Raw genomic sequence first — 26,894 nt, 5'->3', positions numbered from 1 at the left:
GTAGGCCAAGAAGCAACAGTGAGAACTGGACACGGAACCATTGATTGGTTCAAAATTGGGAAAGGAGTCCGGCAAGGCTGTATACTGTCGCCCTGCCTATTTAACTTATATGCAGAGCACATCATGAGAAAGGCAGGGCTAGATGAATCAAAAGTTGGAATTAAGATTTCCAGAAGAAATATCAACAACCTGAGATATGCAGATGATACCACTCTAATGGCAGAAAGTGAAGAACTAAAGAGCCTCTTGTTGCGGGTGAAGAAGGAGAGTGCAAAACTTGGGTTGAAACTTAACATTAAGAAAACCAAGATCATGGCATCCGGACCTCTCAATTCCTGGCAAATAGATGGGGAAGAAATGGAGGTAGTGACAGATTTTATTTTCCTGGGCTCCAAGATCACTGCAGATGGGGACTGTAGCCAAGAAATTAAAAGACCCTTGCTTCTGGGGAGGAAAGCCATGGCAAATCTAGACAACACACTAAAAAGCAGAGACATCACCCTGCCAACAAAAGTGCTATAGTCAAGGCTATGGTCTTCCCAGTTGCAATGTATGGCTGTGAAAGTTGGACCATAAGAAAGGCTGAGCACCAAAGAATTGAAGCCTTTGAACTATGGTGCTGGAGAAGACTCCTGCGAGTCCCTTGGACTGCAAGGCAATCAAACCGGTCAGTCCTAGAGGAGATCAACCCTGACTGCTCTTTAGAAGGCCAGATCCTTGAAGCTAACACTCAAATACTTTGGCCACCTAATGAGAAGGAAGAACTCACTGGAGAAGAGCCTAATGCTGGGAAAGATCGAGGGCAATAGAAGAAGGGGACGACAGAGAATGAGGTGGCTGGATGGAGTCACTGAAGCAGTAGGCGTGAGCTTAAATGGACTCCAGAAGATGGTAGAGGATAGGAAGGCCTGGAGGAACGTTGTCCATAGGGTTGCGATGGGTCGGACACGACTTTGCAGCTAACAACAACAATCTGAGGAGTGCACATAGAAACGTAAGTCGTAAGTACATCGGACCACAAATAAGTTAATTCAGCGTTTTCAAACTTGACAACTTTAGAATTTGTAGAACTACCAGAGGACTGGAAGAGAGTTGATGTAGTTCCCATCTTCAAAAAAGGGAAAAAACAGATCCAGGAAACTACAGACCTATCACCTTGACCAGGGAAGATTCTGGAAAAGATAATCAAAAAACAAATCAGCGAACACCTTGATGTGAACAAAGTTATCACTAAAAGCCAACATGGGTTTGTCAAAAACAGATCGTGCCAGACAAACCTTATTGCATTCTTTGACCAAGTGACAAAAGTAGTGGACCAGAGGAATGCTGTAGATTTAATTTACTTGGATTTCAGTAAGGCATTTGATAAAGTAGATCACAACCTACTACTTGATAAGATAGAAAAATGTGGGTTAGATAGCATCACCACCAGATGGATTCGTAGCTGGCTGACAGGCCGTACTCAGCGTGTGGTCCTCAATGGAACTGCATCTACATGGAAGGAAGTGTGTAGTGGGGTGCCCCAGGGCTCTGTTCTGGGCCCAGTGCTCTTCAACATCTTCATCAACGATTTGGATGAGGGGATAGATGGGGAACTCATCAAATTTGCAGATGACACCAAGCTGGCAGGAATAGCCAATACTCCCGAAGATAGGCTTAAGATACAGGAGGATCTGGACAGACTTATCTAACAAAATGAAATTCAATTGTGAAAAAAGTAAGGTTCTGCATTTAGGCAGGAAAAATCAAATGCACAGGTATAGTATAGGTGGTACCTTGCTCGATAGTAGTAACTGTGAGAGGGATCTCGGAGTCCTAGTGGACAATAACTTAAATATGAGCCAGCAGTGTGCTGCAGCTGCCAAAAAAGCCAACACAGTGCTAGGCTGCATTAACAGAGGGATAGAATCAAGATCACGTGAAGTACTAATACCACTTTACAATGCCTTGATAAGGCCACACCTGGAATACTGCATCCAGTTTTGGTCACCACGATGTAAAAAAGATGTCGAGACTCTAGAAAGAGTACAGAGAAGAGCAACAAAGATGATTGGGGGACTGGAGGCTAAAACATATAGGGAACGGTTGCTGGAATTGGGTATGTGTAGTTTAATGAAGAGAAGGGTGAGGGGTGACATGATAGCAATGTTCCAATATCTCAGGGGCCGCCACAAAGAAGAGGGAGTCAAGCTATTCTCCAAAGCACCTGAAAGCAGGACAAGAAGCAATGGATGGAAACTAGTCAAGGAGAGAAGCAACCTAGAACTAAGGAGAAACTTCCTGACAGTTAGAACAATTAACCAGTGGAACAACCTGCCTCCAGAAGTGGTGAATGCTCCAACACTGGAAGTTTTTAAGAAGAGACTGGACAGCCATTTGTCTGAAATGGTATAGGGTTTCCTGCCTTAGCAGGGGGTTGGACTAGATGACCTCCAAGGTCCCTTCCAACATTATTATTATTATTATTACTTCAACTCCCAAAATTCCTCAGTCAGCTTGGGAAGGTGGGAAAGAGATAACAGAGGTAATGTCTTAAAACAAGGCAGTCTCCAAGAGGCTTCTTCAAAAGAAGGAAAAGAAGATGCGTTCTTCCAGCAAGCCGTAAGGCCTTTATAGAACTCCCGCCTTTAGAGAATATACGGTAAGCCAAAGGCTTCCGTCAATCTTACTCGGGGCGGCCCGAAACCACACCGGATGTTTACAAGCTGCATTTCCGCACCAACGAAATAGTCTCTATGATCGGCCGCCCCTTGGGACCGCCGAGGGGGTTGGATGCGCCTGCGCGAGCCGGGCCCCTTTAGGCCGCTCCTGCCGCCACGACCATCTACGGAACTGGATGCGTTGAGCGGAGAGGCGCGGGCTCGTCGGCAATAACAGCCGCCGCGCCCTCTCCCCTCCGGTGGGCCCAGCTGCGCCGCCGCGAGGAGCCGGTTCTCCTCCCCGCGTCCTCCTGCTCTCGGCCGGGCCGCTGGCTCCCCTGGCGTTGCGCGGCGGCAAATGGTGGGGCCGGAGGATGCCGGAGCTCAGGGCGGCGCAGCCTTGCTTCCCTCGGGCCGGGACAACGAGGCGGAGGAGGAGGCGGCGGAGGGCGAGGAGGAGGAGGACGCGGAAGCGGACGGCGAGCGGGATGGGAGCCGAGAGGGCTCCCGGGACCGACTGCCTCGCTACCTGGCCGGCAAGAGGCCGCCCAACGGGGACGCCTGCGGCGGAGGGAGGATGACCAACGGGGACGCCGGCTTTCTGCTCCTCTCGCCGCCGCCGCCGCCGCCCCGCGAGGGCCCGCTGGGCTCCGAGGCGGCCGCGTCTCCGCAGCGCGGCGAGGAGAAGCTGCACAACGGCGGCTGCGCCTTGTTCCTGAGCGGCGTAGCCGCCGGGAGCAGCCTGGCGGGGGCTGCCCTGCCGTCGGCCCCGTTTCCTTCGCCCACCTCCTCCTCCTCCTCGTCCGCCGCCGCCGCCGCCGCCTCGTCCTCCTCCAGCTCCTCGGGGACCCCCGAGGAGACGGAGAGCCTGTCTTCCCCGGCGAGGGCGCTCCCTTGCCTGCCCGCCTTGGCCTTCATGGACATCAGCCTCAACTCGCGAAACACCTTCGAGGTGAACCGCCGCCGCAGCGCCCCCGTGCACTTGCCGCCGCCGGAGCCTCCGGACGCCCCCTCCAGCGGCGCCCACGCTGCTGCCGCCGCCGGGTCCGAGCAAGGGGATCGGGCCAAACGGCTGAGTGGGAGCTCCGGGTCCAGTTTTGCGGAATTTTTCACCAGGTAAAAATGACTCATCGCGCCCCTCCCTTGCGCGTGTTACGGTTACGGGTGCCGCAGACCCGAGTTGGGCAGTTCTGGGCTCTGTGAACGAAGGCCAATAGAATACGTGTCCCGGGGTCCAATCTGGGAGACGGGCTCCGAAAGCTCGGGGGGGTGGGTGGAGGGGAGGCCCAAAAACCTCTGGTCCCGGTGACCGACCCAGATTGGATCCTGCAATTTCTGGGCTCCTCAGTCGCTGATCCTCAATAGCAGGGGTCTTCAAACTTGGCCCTTTTATGACTTGTGGACTTCAACTCCCAGAATTCCTCAGCCAAGCACGCTGGCTGAGGAATTCTGGGAGTTGAAGTCCACAAGTCATAAAAGGGCCAAGTTTGAAGACCCCTGCTCAATAGGATCGATCTTCCCAGCCTTGTAGTGGCAGCCGCCCGTTCTTGCTGGCTTTCCTCTCGGGTTAGATAGGCTTGCCGTGGAAGGACAGTTCAACTTAAAAGACTTGGCTTTCCAGAGGTGAATAAGGCTCTGAATTATGGATAGGGTGAGGCTCCTTATTTGCACTTTTTTTCCCCTCCCAAGTTGGCGGAGCTTTTCTGGGTACCCGGGCACACTGCAAAGGACAGGTGTGGAATGAGGGATGGCCTGCTAAAAAATGTTAAGACTAGGAAATTCCTTGTGAAAGGAAGAAAAATCTTAGGAGGTAATGTTTAGGAATGTCTTTAGCTTGGCCCCTTAATTTCTGATAAACCAGTTCTGAAGGCAAAAAATAAAATAAAATAAAATAAATAAACATATGTGTATTACCTTTAGAGAGATGTCCTTAACTTTATTGAGTGTAGCATTCGCTTAAAGTATACACAATTCTAATGCATTAATTGTTTAACTTAGAGTGCATTTAAAAAAATATTTTAACTCTGTTCTACTCCAAGGATTTCTACTTGTAAATGGGGTACAGTCATATTTTTATGCTTTGGATAGCATTTTTCTAGTTTTGCACCAAATGCCATTTTAATGGAGAATGGGGATAATGTTTTGTGTCAGATGTCTTGTTACAAGAGCTGCATCTTGCGTTGCTACACATTTGGTTACATGTGGCATTTTGAAAGCAAAAGGTGCTTTTATTGAATTTAGGGGATTTGACCTCTACATTTCCTTCAAAGCCTATACCAGAAAATATTGGCAAACCTTTTAATCAGAAACATCTATTATCTCTCAGTGATACATCCTTTTTGAAGCAGGGAGCTGTTTTTCATGACATGTGGAAGAACTTGCCTTGATCAATCATTAGCTTCTGAGGCTTCTGAAGTAGCTGCCCAAGCACATTAGAATATCTGTTAGAATGAGACCTTATCATTTATAACACTAATGTTTCCTAATCATTCTCCTCTTCCATGTTTCACTGTAATACAAAATGTTATTTTCATATTCTTAACTACAAGTAATTAAAGGCTTTACCGTGGTTAGGCTAATAGGAAAGAAGAATTCTGTTATAGGCTAGTGTTGCAATGTTACACTGTTCTTTAGATATGCATGACATACTCCAAACTGAGCAGTTTTCAAGAATGAAACCTTACATCATTATTTGACTGCGTTTTCAGTTTTATGAAGGACCAATGCATTCTTATTTGTTCTGAACTTCAATAATGCTGGAAGACTTAATGAGTACTGGAAATGGTGGAGTAAAAATTAGCCACTTTAATTTTTTCCCCTAAAGGGCTTTTATTCTATCACACACTGATACAGTATTCATTGGACATTGAAGCTATTTATAACATTTACGGTATGTTATGTTATGTCTGTTATACACATTATGTTAGCTGCCTAGACTAGCCCTGTAGCAACATAGGCAGCAGATAAATTTATAAAATATATAAATTTATGCTCCCAAGCTTCTGGGGGGAAAAAGTAAAAATGGGTAGTTTTTGAGTCTCTGCTTTGATGTTTACAATCTAAAAGCCATGAAGACCTGGCTCTTCACCCACGCCTTCAGTGTGGGGGAGTAAAACTGTTCATTATGCTTGCCAATTGTTATCATTATGTTTTGTTGATTTTATTGTGATGTTGTAATTATGAACCACCCAGAGTTATTGAGAGTCAGTTTCAAGTTCAATAAATTATTATTATAAAGTTATGATACAAAAGAAAAACAAGATGGAGCATGTAAAAGAAAATAAGATCATTCAAGCATCAGTTCTTAATGCTAACAGGGATTCTAATCTCACCTGCAATAGCTCACTTGAGTGGCTCTAGTCACTAATACGGGAGAATCAAAGAAGAAATGTACTTTTTTGAAGAATATCGGTGGTGGCCCTGCTTTCCTTCTCTCCCTCTGATACAGTGCAGTGGAATGGATTCTGGATTGTGGCAGTCAGGGCTTTTTTTGTCATAGAACGCTCAGAATGGAGTTCCGGCACCTTTTTTGGATGGAACCTTGTAGGGTAGGCAAGGCAGGTTGTATGACATGTGGGGGTTCCGGCACCTTTTTCTTCTACAAAAAAAGCACTGGTGGCAGTTATTTAGAGCAAGAACTTTAATGCCAACTGTGGCCTTTTTGTGCTAAAAAGTAGGGTGATAGGATGTTTTAAGCTTTTCCGTTGTTGATATATGTTTTAGCATACCTAATAAACTTAAAGTCATCTATTTCTTCAACTTTTGTTTGGTGAAGATGGAGAGAGAAGAGGAGCAAGGGGAACGACAGTGGACAGATTTTTTAGAAGTAGCCAGCTAATATCCTGCTGAAGCATCTGATGTAATTTACAATACTTGCCGGAATTGTGATTCTTGTGTCCAGGAAGTATCTCATGTCTCAATATTCATGAATAGCTGATTTGTTGCCAGTTGCTCCTTTAGCAATTATCTGGAAAGAGTTCTCCATCTGAAATGCTCGCTAGCTCATAATATAGCTTAATCTAGAAAATGTATCATTAGAGAACTATTAATCCAATTTACAGAAATATGCCATTTATCCTGAGTGATATAAGAGACTATAGAATTATACCTGTGCTTTTTCTTACGTCTGCTTTCACCATTACAAAGTCCTCTGGTTTTTTTTTCCTAACTGCATTTTCTAAACACCAACAAACCATAATGAATAGAGTAATAAAATAATTTATTTATAATATCGGTGAAAATTGAGTTCCTGTGTTTTTAAGATTGTGATAATCATGTGAAAGCTGTGTGTATTTCGTGAGCAGAACTCTTGCTTCTGCATTCAAGTTTAATTTTCAAGCTTCTTTCTTGTTTACCCTGCAGCAACTTTGTGAAGATTAGATTAGGCTGAGAGAGAACGACTGACCCAACCTCACCCAAGGCTAAAGATGGCCTACACCAGGGGTAGGCAACCTTGGCTCTTTTGTGACTCGACTTCAACTCCCAGAATTCCTGAGCTAGCATAGCATAGCTGGCTCAGCAATTCTGGAAGTTGAAGTCCATGAGTCACAAAAGAGCCAAGGTTTACCCCTGGCCTACACTATGGGTCTCTTAACCATGGTACCATCCTGATTCTTTGTCTTGCCTGTGAGGTTCATCGTATGACAGCAGAGACTAAAGCCTGAATTACTTAGTGCATCTCGTTGGGGGCAATAAGCTGACTTTGTAATAATGCTGCTTGGTGGGGGCCGAAAGCCCTAATAAGCAAGCATATACATAGAATGAAGGCTATTGCTAAGCACATTGGTTTGTGCTTAAATTGTAAGCCGCCCTGAGTCTTCGGAGAAGGGCGGGATATAAATGGGATTAAAATAAATAAATAAATAAATCTCCTATGTTCATGTGAAAAGTATCTTGAAATTGTGCCTCATCATTGATTAAATATGAGTCAGTAGTATGACTTGGCTTTTCAAAAGGAAAAAAATGCAAATTTGGATTGCAAATAATGGGGGAGGGCAGTACGGATGATGAAGGCACTGGAAATTAAATTCTACAAAAGAGATAAAGAATAAATTGGCTAGGTCTTGGGGAAAGGTAACTGATAGGGAAGTGTCAGCAAGCATTTTCCAAGTACCTGAAAGGGGATCACAAAAAAGGTCAAGACCTGTTTCCTGTTGCCTCAAGCTGAAGGATACAGAATAATAGCCTTTAATTACAGGCAAACAGTTTTTGGCCGAATGCGAGGTTAGACTTAAAATTTAAGATGGTAGAAGTGAATGTTTCAGCAGCCATCTGTTTCATGCTTAACTTTGGGTTTCTGCACTGAACATACTTTGATTTAAGGGGTATAAGGGATCCTTTCCAATTTTATGATTCTGTGATCATTATCTCAATTCATCCATCACTTTTTGCTTTGACAAGTAGCAAGTAAAAAAGGTTGTTAGTGGTATCTGGCATAATACCTCCTGAAAGGAAAATTGATTCTGTATCCCTTGTAGAGTCATTTAAGAAATTCAGAAGGTATGCGAAATTGCCCCACAGTATTGTTAAAAGGGCATGTAAACTATGGACTTTGCTGAGAGTCTATCCTGAGGATCTAATCTGACCCACTGTCCATTCTGAGAACCAATAAAAATCACATCATGGCATATTTGCTTGGTTTATCACTTTTCTTTTTATACAACTGTTTACCTTTTATAATGCTGCAAAATCTGAAGTTTTCCTGAATTCGTTGATACTTGTTGCTATATCTGGTTGTAACGTGAAATGTCAGTTTTATATTGAAAAGCAAATGCTTAATTTCTGCTAAGGCGGCGGTCTAGAATTTCTTTTGAAGCTTGTATCTTTGAGCAGCATTAATAATAAAGCGTCAGAATATTGATCATCTCACGGTAACAGTATCTGAAAATTGAAATTGTATCTTAAGTACTTTAACACTCTGCTACATTACCCACTAGAAGTAATATATTTGATGTAGCAGTGTCTGAATTGTTTGCTTGCTGACATTTCGTTACCTGACGAGCTAATCCCTTCAGTGTAAGTTGCCTGTGAAATTTGGACAAAAATGACCAATGAGTAAAGAAAGACAAATAGCTGAATGCAAATTATAAACATATCCAGAGACACATTTAAAGTCATTTACCAAGGAGAATTTATTTCTGAGTTAAAGCAATGCAGTAATATAGTTCAGTCCTTTAGATTTTTTTTTACATGCAGTACTTTCATTATTGTTACTATAAGAGAAAAAGTGTTTTAGGAATTACTTACCGTATTTGAAAATGAACAGAGAAGAAATTGTATAAAGACACACCTCCCTTCTACTCTTAAGTTTATGCTGAAATAGGGCTATAAATAACCTACTTAAAAAGTTGATAAACTTGAATTTTGCAATGTGCTGTGGCATGTTTTATTACAGCTGTGATGTTTCAGAAATCTGATATTTTAATAAAACACAAATTGAAACTGGTACAAATACAAGCAAGAAGTACCTGTTAGCTGTATGTCATTTTAATTTAAGTTCTCCTAGTACCTTAGTTGAAACTGAATGTTCCACTTTGATTGTGAACTTGTTTTTCTGGTTGTGATTTATTTTTTTTTCTTTTTCTAATTTATGTAAGTAATACTTATCTGTGTATGAATGACTTTCACAGGTATCAGTTTCACCTTTGTCTCAATCCACAGTGTTTATAAAAACTGCTGTTAAGAGATTTAGTGTATGCATATTTAATTGAATACAGGTAGTCCTTGACTTAAAACCATTCATTTAGTCACGTTACAGTGGCACTGAAACAAAAGACTTATGACTGTTTTTCACACCTATGACTGTGGCAGCATCCTCATGATCATGTGATCAAAATTCTGACGCTGGGCAACTGGCATGTATTTATGACGGTTGCAGTGTTCCAGGGTCATGTAATCACCTTTTGCACTTTTCTGACAAGCAAGAGTCAATGGGGAAGCCAGATTCCCTTAACAACTTGTGACAAGACAGATCATGAAATGGGACCAAACTCACTTAACAACTGTCTTGCTTTGCAACAGACATTTGTGGGCTCCACTGATGACTACCTATATGACATAAATACTCTATCTAAATCAGCTACTAGTTTGTCACAGGTATAATAAAGTTCACTGATAGATAAATTGCATTATAGAACTGTTGTTTGCAGAATGTTACATACCACTGTTCATAATGCTTGGGTCCCTTTTTTATCTGCTTGGTTTTTTTTTAAATTCCATTTATATCCCGCCCTTCTCCGAAGACTCAGGGCAGCTTACAAGCTTAGCAGTAGCCTTCATTCTATGTATATGCCTGCTTATTAGGGCTTTCACACACCCCCTAAGCGGCATTATTACAAAGTCAGCTTAATTGCCCCCAACAATCTGGGTCCTCATTTTACCTACCTCGGAAGGATGGAAGGCTGAGTCAACCTTGAGCCTGGTGGGACTCGAACCTGCACTAATTGCAGGCAGCTGGTGTTACTTAAGGAGGCATTAGCCCACTGCTCCACCAGATGATGATTACATGCCATCATGTTGTTGCTGACTCTTAGTAATCACATAGATTTGTCCATGATGATCTGTGCGTGACCTGGACCTTCAGGTGTTCCAATGGTATGCTCATCACTGCTGTAATTTAATCTATTCATCCTGCTTCTGGTCATCCTCTTCATTTTCCGTCCACCTTTCCCAGGTAGTCCTTGACTTAAGAGCCATAAAGCAGGTCACTGGTCAGGTCACTGTCTGACCAACCTGATTTTATGACCCTTTTTTCTGGTGCTTGTGAAGTGAATTGCCATAGTTGTTAAGTGAATCTCAGTCCTGAGGTAAACACCATGGTCCTTAAGCAAACGTATTGTTCTCTGGGGAGGGGTTGCTGAAAATCAGAAGTAAACCTGCTTTTGGCAAACCCTAATTTGCTAATGGCTGTAAATGCAGGTGGGTTATAGCACGTCTGAAATGTGACTACCATGTGACCATGGAGGAGACCCAGCCATCAGAACATCAGAATTGAGTCATAGGTACATTTGGGGTGGGGTCATAAATTTGAATAGTTGCCAAGCACCTGGTCATAAGTCAAGGATTGCCAGTGGGTCTTCTCATAATGGGTCCTAAATAGGATAATTTTAGCCTGGCCCCTTGTGCCTCAAAATTTGCTTGATGATCTATTTATTTGTTTTCTTGGCTCTCCACAATGATCTCGAGAGTCTTCTGCAACACCAAGGTTCAAAAGCAATCATTACTTCTCCTATAAAGTCCAACTTTAGCTTCCACAGAGTGTCATGGGAAATACCATGTTTTTCACATGTTTTATCTTTGTAGATATTGACAAACAGTAAAAAGAAAATAAAGATTGTTATAAAAATTAGACAGCAATATGCTACTAATCAAACCTCATACAAAGAAATAAAATATGTTGTAGCACTGTCACAAAACTGTAGAACATGGGAGAAAACACTTTTGCTTTGTGAGTAAAAGCCTGTTTTATATCCCGTCATGTGTCATTAGAATTTTTGTTAGTAGGATTGGGATTTTATTTCCAAAGTTAAGTTACCCACATTTCAATTCAGAATTTTTTTTAACTCTTTCCTCAATAATCATAAGTCATTAACATTTAAGTTGAAAAAAACAATTCTAAAATGGCAAATTCTGCATTATCATGCCCAATTCTATATAATTTAACCATGTGAGCTATATTATAGCCAGAAAATAAGTGGGTATATTCATGTTCGCCATCTAGAGAGCTTGTATAATATGGTGGAATATATATTTATTAATAGTTAAAATTGCTCAATAACCCCCCTCCTCATAAATTAGATCCTGACAACAAGCTTTTTTTTCCCTGGTTCATATGCTGCTCTAACAAAAAAAAAATTCGTGGCTTGCACTTCTCATTCCAGTCATAAGGGTAAAATACAATTTAATTATAGGAATACTTTGTTCTTCTGTCAAATTAGATATAAGCAAACTTCCAAAGCAAACTATCAAACATTACAAGTAAAAGATAAAATGTAATACAGTTAGTCCTTGGTTAATGACCATTCATTCAGCAACTGTTCAAAGTTACGGCCAATCCTCAAAATAGCAGCTGTTGTTCCCACAGTCATGTGATCACAATTCAGGCACTTGGCAACCAGCTTGCAATTATGACAGACTAATTGAACTTACACAATTAGACTGCTAGATCAGCCAGTTTCAATTACTTTCATACTTAAACTTGTTAAATGTTGAAAGATCTATTCCTGCAAATCACTCATGAAAATCATTCAATGTGACTGGAAGGTAAATTATCTTCTTTTGGGGGACTGAGTTGGGGGGGCTCCTTGTGTATTCCATTTAAACAAAGGTGTGCCAAGAGGGCATGCAAGAAACACATTTGTTTTTAAAACAGAATTATAGTCATTCAGCACACAATGTGTTTGTCAGAAAATAGATTCTGCACAATACATAGTATTGTTATGTCTTTGCTGTATTTAATCATGATGGTTCCTGCAACCTGTCTTCTCACAAGCCTAGGGTAAAGAAGAAAAAATAAATAAATGACTAGTCTATTGTGCCTCAAGTACATTCTGAAACTGGCCATCAGAATTCATATTAGAAGCTGTATTCATATGAAATGACTTAAAGCTTTTGTCACCTTTACTAGAGCAGGGCTTTGTTTTGATGGTAATCTGAGAGGATTCCTCCCATATGGAGTCACTATTTATGTTTCACTTGTATCCATGTTTAAAGCAGGATATAGGTATATACAGGTTTGACTGTTTGACTATAATCCATCTTTTGGGGAGAGCTGTCACGTCCCTGGAAGGAAGACCAATAGTTGTTACCAATAGGTGAGATACACACTTTCGTTAGAATCTTCTCCTCTGATTATTCATACAAAGTAATAGAGATGGGAGTTTTAAAAACACAACTACAGTGAGGGGAAAAATTATTTGATCCCCTGTTGATTTTGTATGTTTGCCCACTGGCAAAGAAATCAGTCTATAATTTTAATGGTAGGTTTATTGTAACAGTGAAAGACAGAATAAAAAGGGGGGGAAAATCCAGGAAAATGCATAAGTATTTGATCCCCTATCAATCAATCAAGATTTCTGGCTCCCAGGTGTCTTTTATACAGGTAACGAGCTGAGATTAAGAGCACTCTCTTAAAGTGAGCGCTCCTAATCTCAGCTTGTTATAAAAGACACCTGTCTACAGAAGCAATCAATCAGATCCCAAACTCTCCACCATGGCCAAGACCAAAGAGCTGTCCAAGGATGTCAGGGACAAGATTGTAGACCTACCCAAGGCTGGAATGGCCTACAAGACTATCGCCAAGCAGCTTGGTGAGAAGGTGACAACGGTGCAATTATTTGCAAATGGAAGAAACATCAACTCTACTCGCCGTGTTTGGAGGAGGAGGAATGCTGCCTATGACCCCAAGAATGCAAGGTTCTGAAGGTTTGAGCTGCCAAACTTCAGCCTCGAAACCTTAATGACTTGGAGAGGATCTGCAAAGAGGAGTAGGACAAAATCCCTCCTGAGACATGTGCAAACCTGGTGGCCAACTACAAGAAATGTCTGACCTCTGTGACTGCCAATAAGGGTTTTCCCACCAAGTACTAAGTCATGTTTTGTGAAGGGGTCAAATACTTATTTCACTCATTAAAATGCAAATCAGTTTACAACTTTTTTGAAATGTGTTTTTCTGGATTTTTTATTGTTCTTCTGTCTCTCACTGTCACTATAAACCTACCATTAAAATGATAGACCGATTATTTCTTTGTCAGTGGGCAAACGTACAAAATCAGGGGATCAAATATTTTTTGCCCTCGCTGTAATATTTCCAAAGTTGCCAGATGCAACTTTGCCATAAGCCTGGCAATCCTCGGTTTCTGTGGACCAGGGGTGTCAAACTCAATTTCATTGAGGGCCGCATCAGCATTGCGGTTGCCCTCAGGGGGCTGGGTGGGTGTGGCCTGGGTGGGCGTGGCCTACTGGGTGGGCGTGGCTAGAGTGTGTATGGCCTACTGGGTGGGCGTGGCCAGCTCTACATCGTTCGCATCAAGGGTGCCTATGGGGGCCTGGGCAGGAGTGGGACAGATCTGAGGGTCTCTGGCAGGAGGAGGGTCTCTGGGCCAGGGCCAAGGCAGTGGGGCCCGTTCCCTCACTGTTTCCAGGATGGCTTCACAGGCCACATGAAACCACTTCATGGGCCAGATCTGGCCTCCGGGCCTTGTGTTTGACATGTCTGCTATGGATGCTGTGTTACTGTAAAAATGTAGTTGTCATTTAGATGTGAATGCATCTGGTTGCAGTTGGATATGCTGTATGAATGACTGTATGTCCCTTCAAACAAAAGGAAAATAAAGGTGTCAGTAAAAAATGTCCAGGCAACAGCCTTTTCTCCCTTCCCTATGCAGACTAGAGAATGTATATAGGGCGTGTATACATTCATATGACATCATATTTGCAATTGGTTTGAACCAGTAGGAACTTGGAAAAGACTCCAAACTGCAAATACAAAATAGTTCTGTGATGTGTAATGCACAAAGTAGGACTGTATGTCCCCCGTACAGCATTTCCTTTTCTTTAAAAATCTACTCCATCTCCATTATTTTTTCAGAATAGGAACAAGAAGCCGGGGATAGTTACAACGGTATGTGAAGGTAGAAATATTCTACTCAGACAATAGGTTTCAGTGAATCTTTGCTGAGCAGAAACTAGTACAATCTCCCCATAATAGTGTCCCTTGCAGAACTCTTCTAACTCAGAAATTTTCTTGGGCTTCCTACTACACTACATGTTTGAAATCTCCTCACAGATTTTCAGCAATAGTCAAGTTTGAAGAATGCAAAGGCTTATTTCAAGATTTTTGTCTTTTTTTGTTCCTGGAAGTCTTTCATAGCCACTTTGGAGGTATGTTTTAGATTGTTGCCTTGCTGAAATATCAAGTTTGTGTTCAGCTTCAGCTTCAGCTTATTCACTGACTGGGACATCAGCCTCAAGGCCAGGAAAAATCTCGGTTACAACTGCCTCCAAACTGGTTAGATCTGTAAAGCAAAACCCCTGGTCACTTCAGACAAAAACAGAACCTCTGGTTGCTCTAGATCAGGGGTGTCAAACTTGCAACCTCACGTGACAATTTGATTATTAAGTGATCATATGAAGTTGTTAAGCAAAGCTTGGGGAGGGGGGTGGGGTAGAGGAGGCCCTTTTCAGGGCTTACCAGCATGCGGAAAGTTGTTGCATGTTGGGTGGCCCAGGCCAGGTGCTATAGGGGCCATTGGCATATGGGGCCTTTTTGAACAGTTGTGAGAATGGCATCTGCTTGCAGAATGGTATGAGGGAGTCTCTGTAGGAAGGCCATGCCTCACATTGGCTAGGAGTGCCTGCCAGCAACTGCATAAAAATGCGAAAATAAGTGGAGCCATTGATGTGCGCTGCTGGGCCTGTAACTGGCTCTGCCCTCCCAGGCGTGGTAAGGTGGGGAGTAGGTGAAGATTAAGCAAGGATTATTTGTATACAAAAGAAAACCTTGAGTAGCCTGAGATATTTTGGAACCAGATGAAAGAGGAAAAAAAAAACCTGGCTGAAACTATGCAAGATACATTCAGAGAAAAGGGAGTATAACATTTCAAGGAAAGAGTCCCCTGACAACCATTAAACTCAGGAGAGGCTGTATTACGCTTTGGGGTTGTGTGACAGCCAGCAGCACAGGAAATACTATGTGGCCAAGCAGAAGTATGGATTCAACTAAATAGCAATGTATCTGAGAATATTTCTGAACTAGCAAAGTTCTGCAAAGAAGAGTAGGAAGAATTCTTAACAAATGGGAAGACTCTTAGTTGGCAACAGGAATTTTTTGAAAGCAATAGCAATAGCACTTAGACTTACTCACTTCACAGTATTTTACAGCCCTCTCTAAGCGGTTTACAGAGTCAGCATATTGCCCTCAACAATCTGGGTCCTCATTTTACCAACTTCGGAAGGACGGAAGGCTGAGTCAACCTTGACAATCGAATTGCTGGCAGCCAGCAACTGGCAGAATTAGCCTGCAGTACTGCATTCTAACCACTGCCATCATGGCTCTGGAAGCTGTTGTTTTTTTCAAAAAAAAATCTCAAGTAATGACCAAAAAGTTTGTCTACATTCCTACAATGCCTTATTCTTTTTAATATTTTAAATCTGTAAACAATTGCATATAAATATTCCTTAATGTGTGATTAAGCTATATTCCAAAGGTTGAATTCCTTAGTTTGATTGCACTGTGTGTGTATGTACACACACACACACACACACAATTAAGACCAGAAAATTTGCCGTTTAGCAATGCAGTTCTTAAACGAGGCGTGATGTGACTGCAGTTTGCAACCATTTCTGCTGACTTTGCCATTGATTACACTTGTCGAAACTGACTGGGAAGTCACAAATGGTGATCACCTTCCTAGGAACACAGTGTGAGGACTCATCATAAGTTGCGTTTTCCAGCGCTGTTGTAACATTGGAACAGTTACTAAACGAATGGCTATAAACCATCTGATCACCTGCAGTGCCATAATGTATGGGATAAGTACTAGGATTTGTGTGTTGTCTTCCCAGAGGAGAGCCATACCATGAAATTGTGTGTGTCCGGTAGTATTGCTTGCTATGCTTGAAGAACAATACAAAACGTCCATTTTCGTTTGTATGCAGTACATCCACAAAAATGCTTGTGTTTTTGTGTTGAATCTTTGCGGACTAAACAACATTTGAAAGAACTTCCATTTTAAATCTTCATGCTGCAGTGCAGAAGACAAGAAGAGATAGTTATTTCTTCCTAGAAGTAGCAAAAACTGGATAGTACAGGGACACTGCTACTTTTCAGTAAAGAAGAATGATGATTTTCACAAATGGCTTCAATGCTTGCTAAACCATTGTAGCTAATTTCTCTGAATAACCACACATATTGATTGTGCAAGTCAAGTGTCTTGTCTTGTTATTTCAGAGGCAGCATGGCAATATACTGTAGGTACCACTTCCCAAAATTAGATTTCTACTTCTCCTAAAGCCTGTCTTTCCTCACATATGTCAGTTGTGTTTCTTGTCATGCATGCATATATGAAACTGGTAACTCCAGTAACTCCATTTTTGGAGTTGGCTGTACCTTGTCACACACAAAAGAAATGTGAGTAATTGAGGACATAAAATAACAAGGGAAATAACTTACTGGGATATTAGTGTTTCTTTTACTTGATTTCAGTGATGCTTGTACTATGTAGCATATGAAAGGCTTATTTTTAATGTCAGTGATAACGTCTGCATTAATTTAATCCTTGTTCTTTTAAATATTGAAAGTGGAAAAACAGGTTTATTTCATTCCGTTCTAATCAGAATAAGTAAAAGATTTTCCAATTGCTGTAAAATTAATAATATATACTACTCCCTTTTAGATGAGGCAGCTTTTTGTTTCAGTCTGTTAATGTAGTAAAAACATCTACATTTTGATTTTTTGATATATATATATATTTTTTACAGGAACTTCTTTACCAAAAGAACAAAGGAACTCAAACCTGGTGTCCATAGTGCTCCTGGCTGGAAGTTATTTGGAAAAGTTCCACCGAAAGAGAACCTGCAGAAAGACTCCAAAATAATTCAACAGGTTAGCACTCTAGATTGGCATCATAAGCTTTTATCTTCATTTTAGACTGTTCTTCCATTTCAAATATTTCTCAGAGTGATTAACCATTTAAAAAGAACCTTGGACGGAATCTGTGGTCCCAATAGTTTTGATGTACGTTTGCTTTAATGTCCTTCAGTTGAACTAAACTCCAACTGACTTCAGTGACACAACCACACATTTTTCTTAGCAGCAGCTGGTTGATCTTGTCTAAGCTAGAAAGCTAAGCAGATCTGAAGCTACTTAGTGCCTAGGTGAGAGACTACGAGGGGAGTTGAAAAACATGCTGGAAGAAAAGATGAACAAACTGGATGCTTGTGTCCATCAGGAGCGAGCTTGATTCAAAGGAGATGTAATCTTTAACTTTGCTGTCGTGGTGTGAACCAGGAAAAGAAAGACCCAGAACTGCCACTTCCACTGCTGTCCCTTCCTATCTTGTTCATCTGGTTAGTCTTCCCAGTAGATTCCCTCCCTCCCCACTTAGTCACTGCTCTAACTCATTACATGTTTATCTTTCCAGCCTTTCCGATAATTTTCCAGCTTTCCTTTCTCTCCTTTGTCCCAGCGTATCAACCACTACCTGCCCAGACTTCTCTTCCACCTTTCTCTCACCTGGACTCAAACCTGATCCATGCACAGACGAAATTTATTTAGGGGAAGCAGAAACCACTTTCCAGATTGCTTCCCCGCATAATGGGGAAGTCCATTATTTCAGGGCATTGCATCTGAACTCCTGAAGTTCCCTAACTAGAATACAATTAAACTGAAAGTTTATGTACAGACAGTTAAAAATAAATAGTGTAGTTAGAATTCTAACCTGTAGCTTTCCAATAACAGTATAAATTTCATCCTTCAGATTTGGAGGTGGGAAATCCCTATCCCCATAGCTTCTTGTTTGCCTTTCTTATTTTTAGGAAGTCTACTAACTCCAGAATAGATTTAAGAATGCATTTACATTGCAGAGAAGAAAGAATCCTGTTAGGAAGCGAAGTGCATTTCTGACTTTCATTCGAAGGTGCTTTTTATCTAAATATAAATCCTTCCATTCCCCACCATCCAGTCAGAGCTGAAGAAGCTTCTTGGATGAGAAGTGAATCGTCTTCAAAGAAAAACAGGAAAGTCCAGTTGCCTCTTGAAAAAGCCATGACCTGGGTGACTGAGAATCTCCACAGACATTCTGAGTTTCACCCACTTTATAAACAGGAACAGTCAAATTTTAATAAATAATACGAATAAAAATACTTAATCATGTGACAGAACCAGATTACTTTTTTTATTGTTTACTAAACTACGTTTGCTGCCAAGTTCTTTCAGCATTTTTCAGTAAAAACATAAATCTACAAATTAAACCTGAAGTTACTAAAAACAATTAAAAATCTGTTAGAGAAGGCTAGGTTTTAGGAGCTTATAAAAAGCCAGCAAAGATTAAGCCCTTCTACCTAGTTAAGTACATTTCAAAGAACTGACTCCTGCTCCATTTGAAATTTCAGATCAGACGCTGAACTGGCTATGTGCAGAAGTGCCTGTAATTTGGATAGGCTCAATGTAGTCATGGTTGTCAGAAATTTCTATTATCAGAAGAAACAAACCACAAAATAGATCACGAAGTTATCTAGCACTATGAACCTGGGAGATTCTAACACCAGCTCAGTCACAGATTTCATTAAGCGCTGCACAGAACAAAGGAATCCTCAATTTATCCCTCCTTCCAAACCTGAGGTACACACACACACTCAGTATAAACCCATTGGCTTTCGGGGAGAGCAGCTACTGTTCTTGTAGATTGGAGCAATGCCGTTTTCCCTGCTTTACTATCTATGGGTTGGAATAAGCGGAATCCATCCTGGCCCATCTGTTTCCCTCAGTCGTTCTTCTGTTACACAGACCCAATTAGCTTCCTTATCTTTGATTTTTGTTGAGCTCATCTGCTATTACAAAAGACTTTCCTGGGCTCAAAGCCTGAAAGATAAAAAGGGGGGGGGGAGTAGCACTTCCATTTTTAATCTGTTTTCTCCTGTAACAGATTGCTAACTTGTCAACACCAAGAATGCTACTCTGCGTTACTACTGTAATTGCTGCTCTGGATTCAGTAGATATATATATACTCTCCTGCCCCCCAGCCCTGATGAAGTGCTGAATGAATAATTCCAGTAGCTGTTTAACAGGCAAACCAAGTACCGTGTTTCCCTGAAAATTAAGACCCAGCCGGAAAATAAGCCCAAGCATGATTTTTCAGGAGGCTCATAATATAAGTCCCACCCCCAAAAGAAGCCGCAGATGGATGCATTTAGTACCGTATTTCCCCGAATATAAGCCCTAACCAGAAAATAAGCTCTAACGAGTCTTTTGGAGCAAAAAATTAATATAAGACCCGATCTTATTTTCTGGGAAACACAGTATTGAAAGAGGATACCTTTTAAAAACAAAAACAAATGGTGAACCTTTCAATTCAGAATCATATCAGGGCCATCAGGAAACTCCAGTACATTGTAACTCACCTGAAAGATTGAGTATATTCCCTAATGTGTCAACCAAGCTTATACCATCACTCCCAGTGAGTTAGTTCCTTTTCTTATACCAGGAGAGGTGGTTGGGCTTAATCAACCATGTTTCTGCTGGGGACAGCTTCAGGCTTTTTATACTTTCACACAAACACCCACACCACACCAGTAGGGTTACAGCCCTCATTTTTATGTTACTCCAGAGTGGCATATCCCAAAGGGATAACTTCCATTGTTACCCATGCTACCCAGCCTTAAGTGCAACTCTCCCAAAGAGATTCAACCAGTAGCTGGTTGCTTAACTCTTCCAAGTCTGATCCTCTCCTGATTCACAGTTGACAAGCAATGTGGTCTCCTCCATGCAAGGCAGATTGTTGACCCAAGCAGTACAGGAATGCAACAATTGAATCACATGTTTCCAAGAAATTTGTCTCCTGGGTTGCCTTCCATTGCTGTAGTTCTGCTTTGCTGGCTATTGAAAACTATGGCTGTAATTTAAGTTACACTTGCTGTGTTTTCCTACTTATTGTTGTATAATTGGCAACCCTCCTTGTAAACATTTTACATTGGTTTTCAAACAATACTTTTCAAGGTGAACGTTCTATCTTTAAGGTTAATCAGTTCAGTCAGAGAAAAAAATATTTTATGTTCAGCTTACTATTTTGAGATGGGTATATTGATTCACTATATCGAAAAATGTTAGCAGTAAAATATATTGATACAATTATAGCCATTAACTTTTTGGCTCTAAAGAATTATACTGAACTTGATACATAGTTGAACTTTCCATACACAGATATGAAACAAAACTACTTATTTGAATGCTGTAGAAGTCTGATGAGTAGACTGAATGACACATTTCCTGAACATGTTGGAAGACTATAATTGTCAGATTTTGTGCATTCTCCATGAGGCAGTTAACTTGAAAAATGTGTATCAATGAATTTTTTTTTTCTTAATTCAGGATGCTGCAGTGGGGCATTTTGGAGATAGTAAATCATAGTTGGATGGGAAAGTATAATTCTGTCCTTCTATACTTATGTCTCTTCCCTATCCCCAAATTCCTGACATTCCTGAAATTGGATTTAGGAAAAAAAGATACCATTTATATTAATGAGAATTTTTCTGAAAATCATGCTTGGAGGAAGGTTTGATAATATAAAAGGGGGAAATAGAGGGAATAGAACTGGAGTGTGTAGGAAGATGATATGAATACATGGGAATTCTAGAGGAGGTGCGCAGGAAGAATGAAGGTTAGCAGCCATGGTGATGCAGTGGTTAGAATGCTGTATTGCAGGCTAACTCTGCCCACCACCAGCAGTTCGATCTTGACCAGCTCAAGGTTGACTCAGACTTCCAAACCTTCCGAGGTTGGTAAAATGAGAACTGATTGTTGGGAGCAATATGCTGATTTTGTAAACAGTTCAGTGAGGGCTGTATAGCAGGGGTCCCCAACCCCCGGGTCGTGGACTGGTACCGGGCTGCGGCATGCCAGCAACCAGTCCGCCACAAGCAAGCAAAGCCCCATCCGTGGGATGCAGGCAGCACACAAAACCATGCACTCTCCGATCCGTGGAAAAACCTCTCTCCACAGAAACGGTCGCTGGGGACCTCTGCTGTAAAGCACTTTGAAGTGGTATATAAGTCTTAAGTGTTTTGTTATTGTTAATATATAGCTAGCACCAAGAGACACACAGGCATATACATCTATTGAAATTTATAGCAGCAATTAAAAGAACTGATATAAACTAAAATAGAACGAAAAAGAGAAAGAGAAATAAAAGTACAAAAAATGAAGCTATAAATAAAGTGGCTTCTGTTCTTTACAGCAGTTATAAGTACAATTACAGTTTAACTTTTCTCTAAAGTTACAACGTGACTTTCTTCTTTCTATAGTCCATCATGTCTAATCATCAAAACCGTATATCATAAATTCATTTCCATGCTCTTCCCCATTCCAGCATGTCTCCAAGAACTCCCTCCAGTCAGGAAAAAAAGTTAACCTGCTGATAGCTCCTCCCCCCAGCCGGCCCTACCTTGCTAGCCGGCATCTTAGCCCCCTCCCTCTTTCTTTCAAGTCGTTCCCATTTGTACTTCCAGAACTACAGGATCACACTGCTGAAATTCAGAGGCAGTTTTTTAGATGTGCAATTTTTTTGTGCCCCCGCCCCGCAAAGGATAGTGATGGGGAAACCAAAGTCTTTGAGACCATTTCAACTTCATACAGGTGCACAGCTGAAATTTAATCATGTTATCACTAAATTTTAGTGGTATGATTTGGAACTGATTTTCAAGGTTTAAGGAAGATTTTAGTGATAAAAATAAACTTTAAGGCTGGCTTACAGCCTCTGAAATCTCAAATATTATCCACCCTGGTATAAGATAAAAACTCCACTCAGTATAGATTTAGAATAGCAAGCAAAAGCCATAGTCAAAAGATTTCCACTAAAAAAAGGAAGAAAAAAAAAAACAAAACCCCACACACAGTTGTACAACCCCTGTCTGGTTTATTGGATAGTGAAACATAAAACCCGTTGGTACAGCTCTGTACTAAGAATAATGAATAAAGTGTGTTTTCAACTTAAATGTTGAATAATATTTACTGGGTTGAGGTTCTTATTGTTGCTTTTGGACTCATAAAATTATAATCTAATTCTGGTTTTGGTGATTAAACTAATCTGTAGTTATGTAGGAAATATGCACACTCTGATAATGCAAAGATAAAAGCTGAGGAATTGGGTTTTTTTTATCGTGAAGTCAGCTTAGATGAGTTTTATGCCTTATTCCAGCGAAGTTCATTGGCTATTTATTATGAACTTGTTAAAATATCCGTATTTAACAAACTAATTTTTTTTTGGGGGGGGGGAATCACTGACGTTCACTAGAGAAGGTAAGGAAGATAATTTCTGCTGATTCTATGCCATCCTGCTTTCTTCAGCTATTGGAACAATGGGCTTGCTGCAGGATGAAGATGCTTTACAGATTGTATTTGAAGGACATGTCATGATACTGTTGCCTCCATTTTATAGCCAGCTTGCTGCCGAGGCAGCCTAAAGCCATCTTCAGTTGTTTCCATTTTGAAGTAGTTTGCTTTCCCATGCCAAACGCTCTAAGGGTGCTCTGAAAGAGCACGAACAAACACCCCTCTCTGACAAGTCACAGGTCACTGCTTCCCACGGCCAGGCGTTTTGTCTTTTATTCTTTTCATTGCATTATTGGTCACCCAGGAGACTAAAAGATTTGTCAGCCAGGAATCCTGTTGTTTGGTTTGTGTGCGAACGTTAGATGCACATTGGAAGATATGGTTGTTTATTTATTATTTGATTTATACGCTGCCTGATTTCCCACTGATTGGGCAGGATTTGAAACGTGACAAACAAGACAAAAATAACAAAAAATATAAGAGGGACACAAGAGGATGGAAACAAAAGGAAGCAACCTAGATTAAAAGGAGTCATCCTTACCAACAACCTAGGTCAGGGTTAGGCAGCCTTGGCTCTTTTATGACTCGTGGACTTCAACTTCCAGAATAGCTGGCTCAGGAATTCTGGGAGTTGAAGTCCACCAGTCATAAAAGAGCCAAGGCTGCCTACCCCTGACCTAGGTGAAGAGCTGCATGTTCGGGGCATATCCAGTAGGATAGGGGCGCTGCAACAGAAGGTGTGCTTCCATGGTTCCAGTAGATCAGGGCTTTTCAACCTTTTCACCCATTGTACCACTTTTAGGTTATGGAAACATCCGAATACCACCAGTCACCTAGCAAGGTGTCCAAAACTTGTTGACAAAAAAAAGGAAAAAATGATGAAGTACAGCTAGTCCTCGACTTACAACAGTTCGCTTAGTGACTGTTTGAAGTTACAGTGGCCCCCAAGCCACAGCCGAGCAAGACACCTGCCTGCCCGCCCTGCAGCGCTCTTCCTCCTGTCCAAGGTTTTCATTGTTGTGAGCATTTCTGTTGAGGATTGCCAGCGGGGGGAGGGGGGGTGTTTGGTTTTTATTTCCTCTCCCCATCTGCTGGGTGGTTGCAGCAGGTTTTGGTCACTTCACATGACCCTGGGACACAGTGTAAATCACAAGACCCTGGAGATGCTGCAACATTCCAGCTGATCGGCACTTCTTCTGGGCTCAGCAGAAGCGCCAGGATTAGCGCCGACTCCAGCTGGACCCTGGTGCTGATCCTGGTGGTTCTGCTGAGCCCTGACAGCCCTGCAGCTCCAGCCGTCTCTCACTCAGGCTTGTACGGTGCTGCCACCAGTTCAGCTCATTCCCCTCCCCTGCTACCACTTTTCTAGGATCGTCGTGTACCACCTGCCAGGTGCCAATGTACCACAGGTGGTAACCGTGCCACTGGTTGAAAAGCCCTGCAGTAGATAATATTGTTTAATTGAAGGAACCTGCCATGTACCTTTCAACTGCTATAGGAAACAGATGCCCCCTCAAATAACCAGACTTTGTGCCACGTAAGGCTTTATAAGTAACAATCAGCTCCTTGAATCACACCCAGATGCACACTGGCAACCAGTGCAGCTTGCAAAACAGAGGTGTTATACGGACATACCGAGGCATTCTGAACCAGTTGAAGTTTCTGGATGGTCTTCAAGGTCAGGCCCATGTGGAGCACGTTGCTAAAGTCAAGCCATGAGGTGATCAGAGCATGAAGTCCCCCCCCCCAAAAAAAATCTAGGAAAGGATGCAGTTGGCGCAGGTACAATGAATAGGTACAGCAGCCACCTATTCATTGAACAACTGTGAGTTCAGGAAGACCTTGAGGTTGTTAAGAAATTAAGGGACGTGCATAGCACATTCACAAACACAAAATGCAGAGTGGAGAAAAGAAAGAGAAAAGGCTCTTTGCCTGATCAAAACCAATTTGTGGAGGGAATTTGGTTTTGGGCAAAGAAAGGAAGAAAGATCTAGATCCTAAAAATCTGAAAATGATTTTTTTTCCTTAGGTCAGGGGTAGGCACAACCTTTGCTCTTTTATGGCTCTTTTATTCCTGCTGGCTCAAGAATTCTGGGAGTTGAAGTCCACGAGTCATAAAAAGAGCCAAGGTTGCCTACCCCTGCCTTAGGTGTTGGTAGACCACACTGGCTTTTGATCACATTACAGACTAGTAAGTCTGGGTCCAACCTGTTAGAGTCTTTGATCATTCCATGTAGATGTTATCTCATTGATGCAGTAATTAAAAGAGTGGGAAAGGTAACTTTTCACAAAGTCCAAACTTGAATTTTGCACAGTTAAATAGCGACACTTCATTTGTATTAGTCTTTTACTTAATTTTTGAACTACATCTATTCCAGCCATTTACAAGCTCTAAGGAAGAGAAATTGTTCTTAGCAACTTTCTTCTTTCAGCCTATTCTTAATGAGACTCCAAAATGTTCAGCAGAATGGGGGTAGTCCTCAACCTGTGACCATAATTTGAGATTGAAATTTCTACCGTAAGTCCGTGCACTCTAAAGCGAGATGTCATGTGACTGCACTGACTTAACGACGGCAACCCTGGCTCTGTCTGATGCTGCCATTAACTAAGAATCGTGGGTTGTTAAGTGAGTAACCATCCTAATCAAGCCATTTCAGGTTTGGTCCCTCTCATCCCGAGCCTCAGTATGGTCAGAGACTGCCTCCAACACCCCTCACCTGGCTAACTCCTTCCCCACCTCTGTTCTTTTCGTTGCCCTGCACCCTCCCTTGCGGAGCGGCAAGCCAGCAAACATTCCTTGGATCCCCAGCAAGCAACACAGTAGGCATACATGCACCCACCCATCTTCTCTCCCGGTTCTTTGCACCAACCTTTGGCCTTTTGCGCCCAGTGCTTTGCTGTGTCCTTTTCAGTCCCAGCACCTTCCCTCCTCCCTCCCCATTTTCAGAATGACTAAAGCTGCAACCCTGTCTTTGCAAACCTTTCCAAAGACCCATGCAGTTTTGGCTGAAATGGAAGTGGATCCAAAAAGGAGACGGCAGAGGCAGCAAGGTGCTGAATGCAAAAGTGAAAGGTTGGTGTGGAGACCTGGGAGAGAAGACAGAATGCTTGCTGGGACTTGCTGAAGCTTTTTGGGGGCATGGCCATGCAGTTCTGGGACTGCCCCACAACTCAGGGTACAAGGTGGCCCAACAGGGCAGAGGTGGAGTGGGGGGGATAGGTGAGTGAGAGGAGTTGAAGCACCCCTGTGGTCATAAGTGCAGGTGGGATGCCAAGTGTCCGAATGTTGATTGCTTGAACTGCAGAGGTGCTGCAATGGCCATGCCTTCGGGCATAGGTCCTCTAAGCCCATTTTTTCAGCACAATTGTAATTTTAAACAACCACTCACTGACCAAATGATTGTAAGTCAAGGACTATATGCAGCCAGGATTATATTCAGTGTTGTCTGTAAATAGGGCAAGGTTGTTGTTGTTGTTGTTTTGCTCTGTTTTGGGGGGAAAAATCAGAAAACGAGAAGTCTCTTAAAAATATGAATTATTTCTAAATAGAGGGCTTATCAGGAGAGTAGAAAGCAGACCAGATTTATATCTCTGCGCGTATCAGTTACAAATGAAGCTAGTAATTCAGTAGTGCTAATCTGGCAGTTTTTGATTATGTGGTGTCAGGATAATGGGCAGAATCCAAACAATTGCAAAAATAGTTTTTTTGTGTGTGTGTGATCATTAGCAGACTTGAGGCTTTCTTCTTCAACATTAAAACGTTTCATATTTTTCTTCTTGTCTGTTCTGCGTTAAAAATGGGCAAGTCTCAAAATGGAAGTTGCTCTGAAGGAAAAGAATTTCATGGACTCAAACGTGAGTCAGGAAGTATCGTTTGTGTGAAAGTGGGAGGGGTGGAAGGAAAGATTACCCTGCTGGGAAGAGACGTTTCTAACTCTCCCTCCCTCTCTGATAACTTCCTGATATTACAAAAGTTGTTTTGGAAAGTCTTAGGATAGAAATGAAGTGTTTTGGCTTGAGATCTTTGATCTGTCCTCTCTTCTGACCTACTATTAGCAAGAACATAAACAACAGAATTGTTTACTTAGAAACTTCCATGAATGCTCTTTTTTAATCTAGCAGTGAAGGTTTTTTTTTAATGCCAGAACAAAGATATTTTCATCCCATCATTTCTTTTAATCTCTTCTATAGAAAGGAAGCAAACATCCCAT

The 26,894-nt window shown here is 41.8% G+C and overlaps 1 protein-coding gene across 1 annotated transcript in view; it reads left to right on the top strand.

The window, feature by feature from the left end:
* The first annotated feature begins 2,744 nt into the window (after window positions 1-2,744).
* The window catches only part of TBC1D12 (TBC1 domain family member 12), a 59,856-nt gene continuing 35,706 nt past the window's right edge, over window positions 2,745-26,894 (top strand). Inside the window, exons 1-2 of the mRNA XM_081329112.1 lie at window positions 2,745-3,755; window positions 17,118-17,241. Coding sequence (XP_081185238.1) covers window positions 2,998-3,755; window positions 17,118-17,241 — 882 coding nt within the window. The 5' untranslated portion in view covers window positions 2,745-2,997. The remainder of the gene's footprint in view (window positions 3,756-17,117; window positions 17,242-26,894) is intronic.

This window comes from Vipera berus (genome assembly GCF_964194415.1).
Source record: "Vipera berus genome assembly, chromosome: 5".
Taxonomy (NCBI): Eukaryota; Metazoa; Chordata; class Lepidosauria; order Squamata; family Viperidae; genus Vipera; species Vipera berus.
This window is presented reverse-complemented; position numbering and strand designations above follow the sequence as displayed.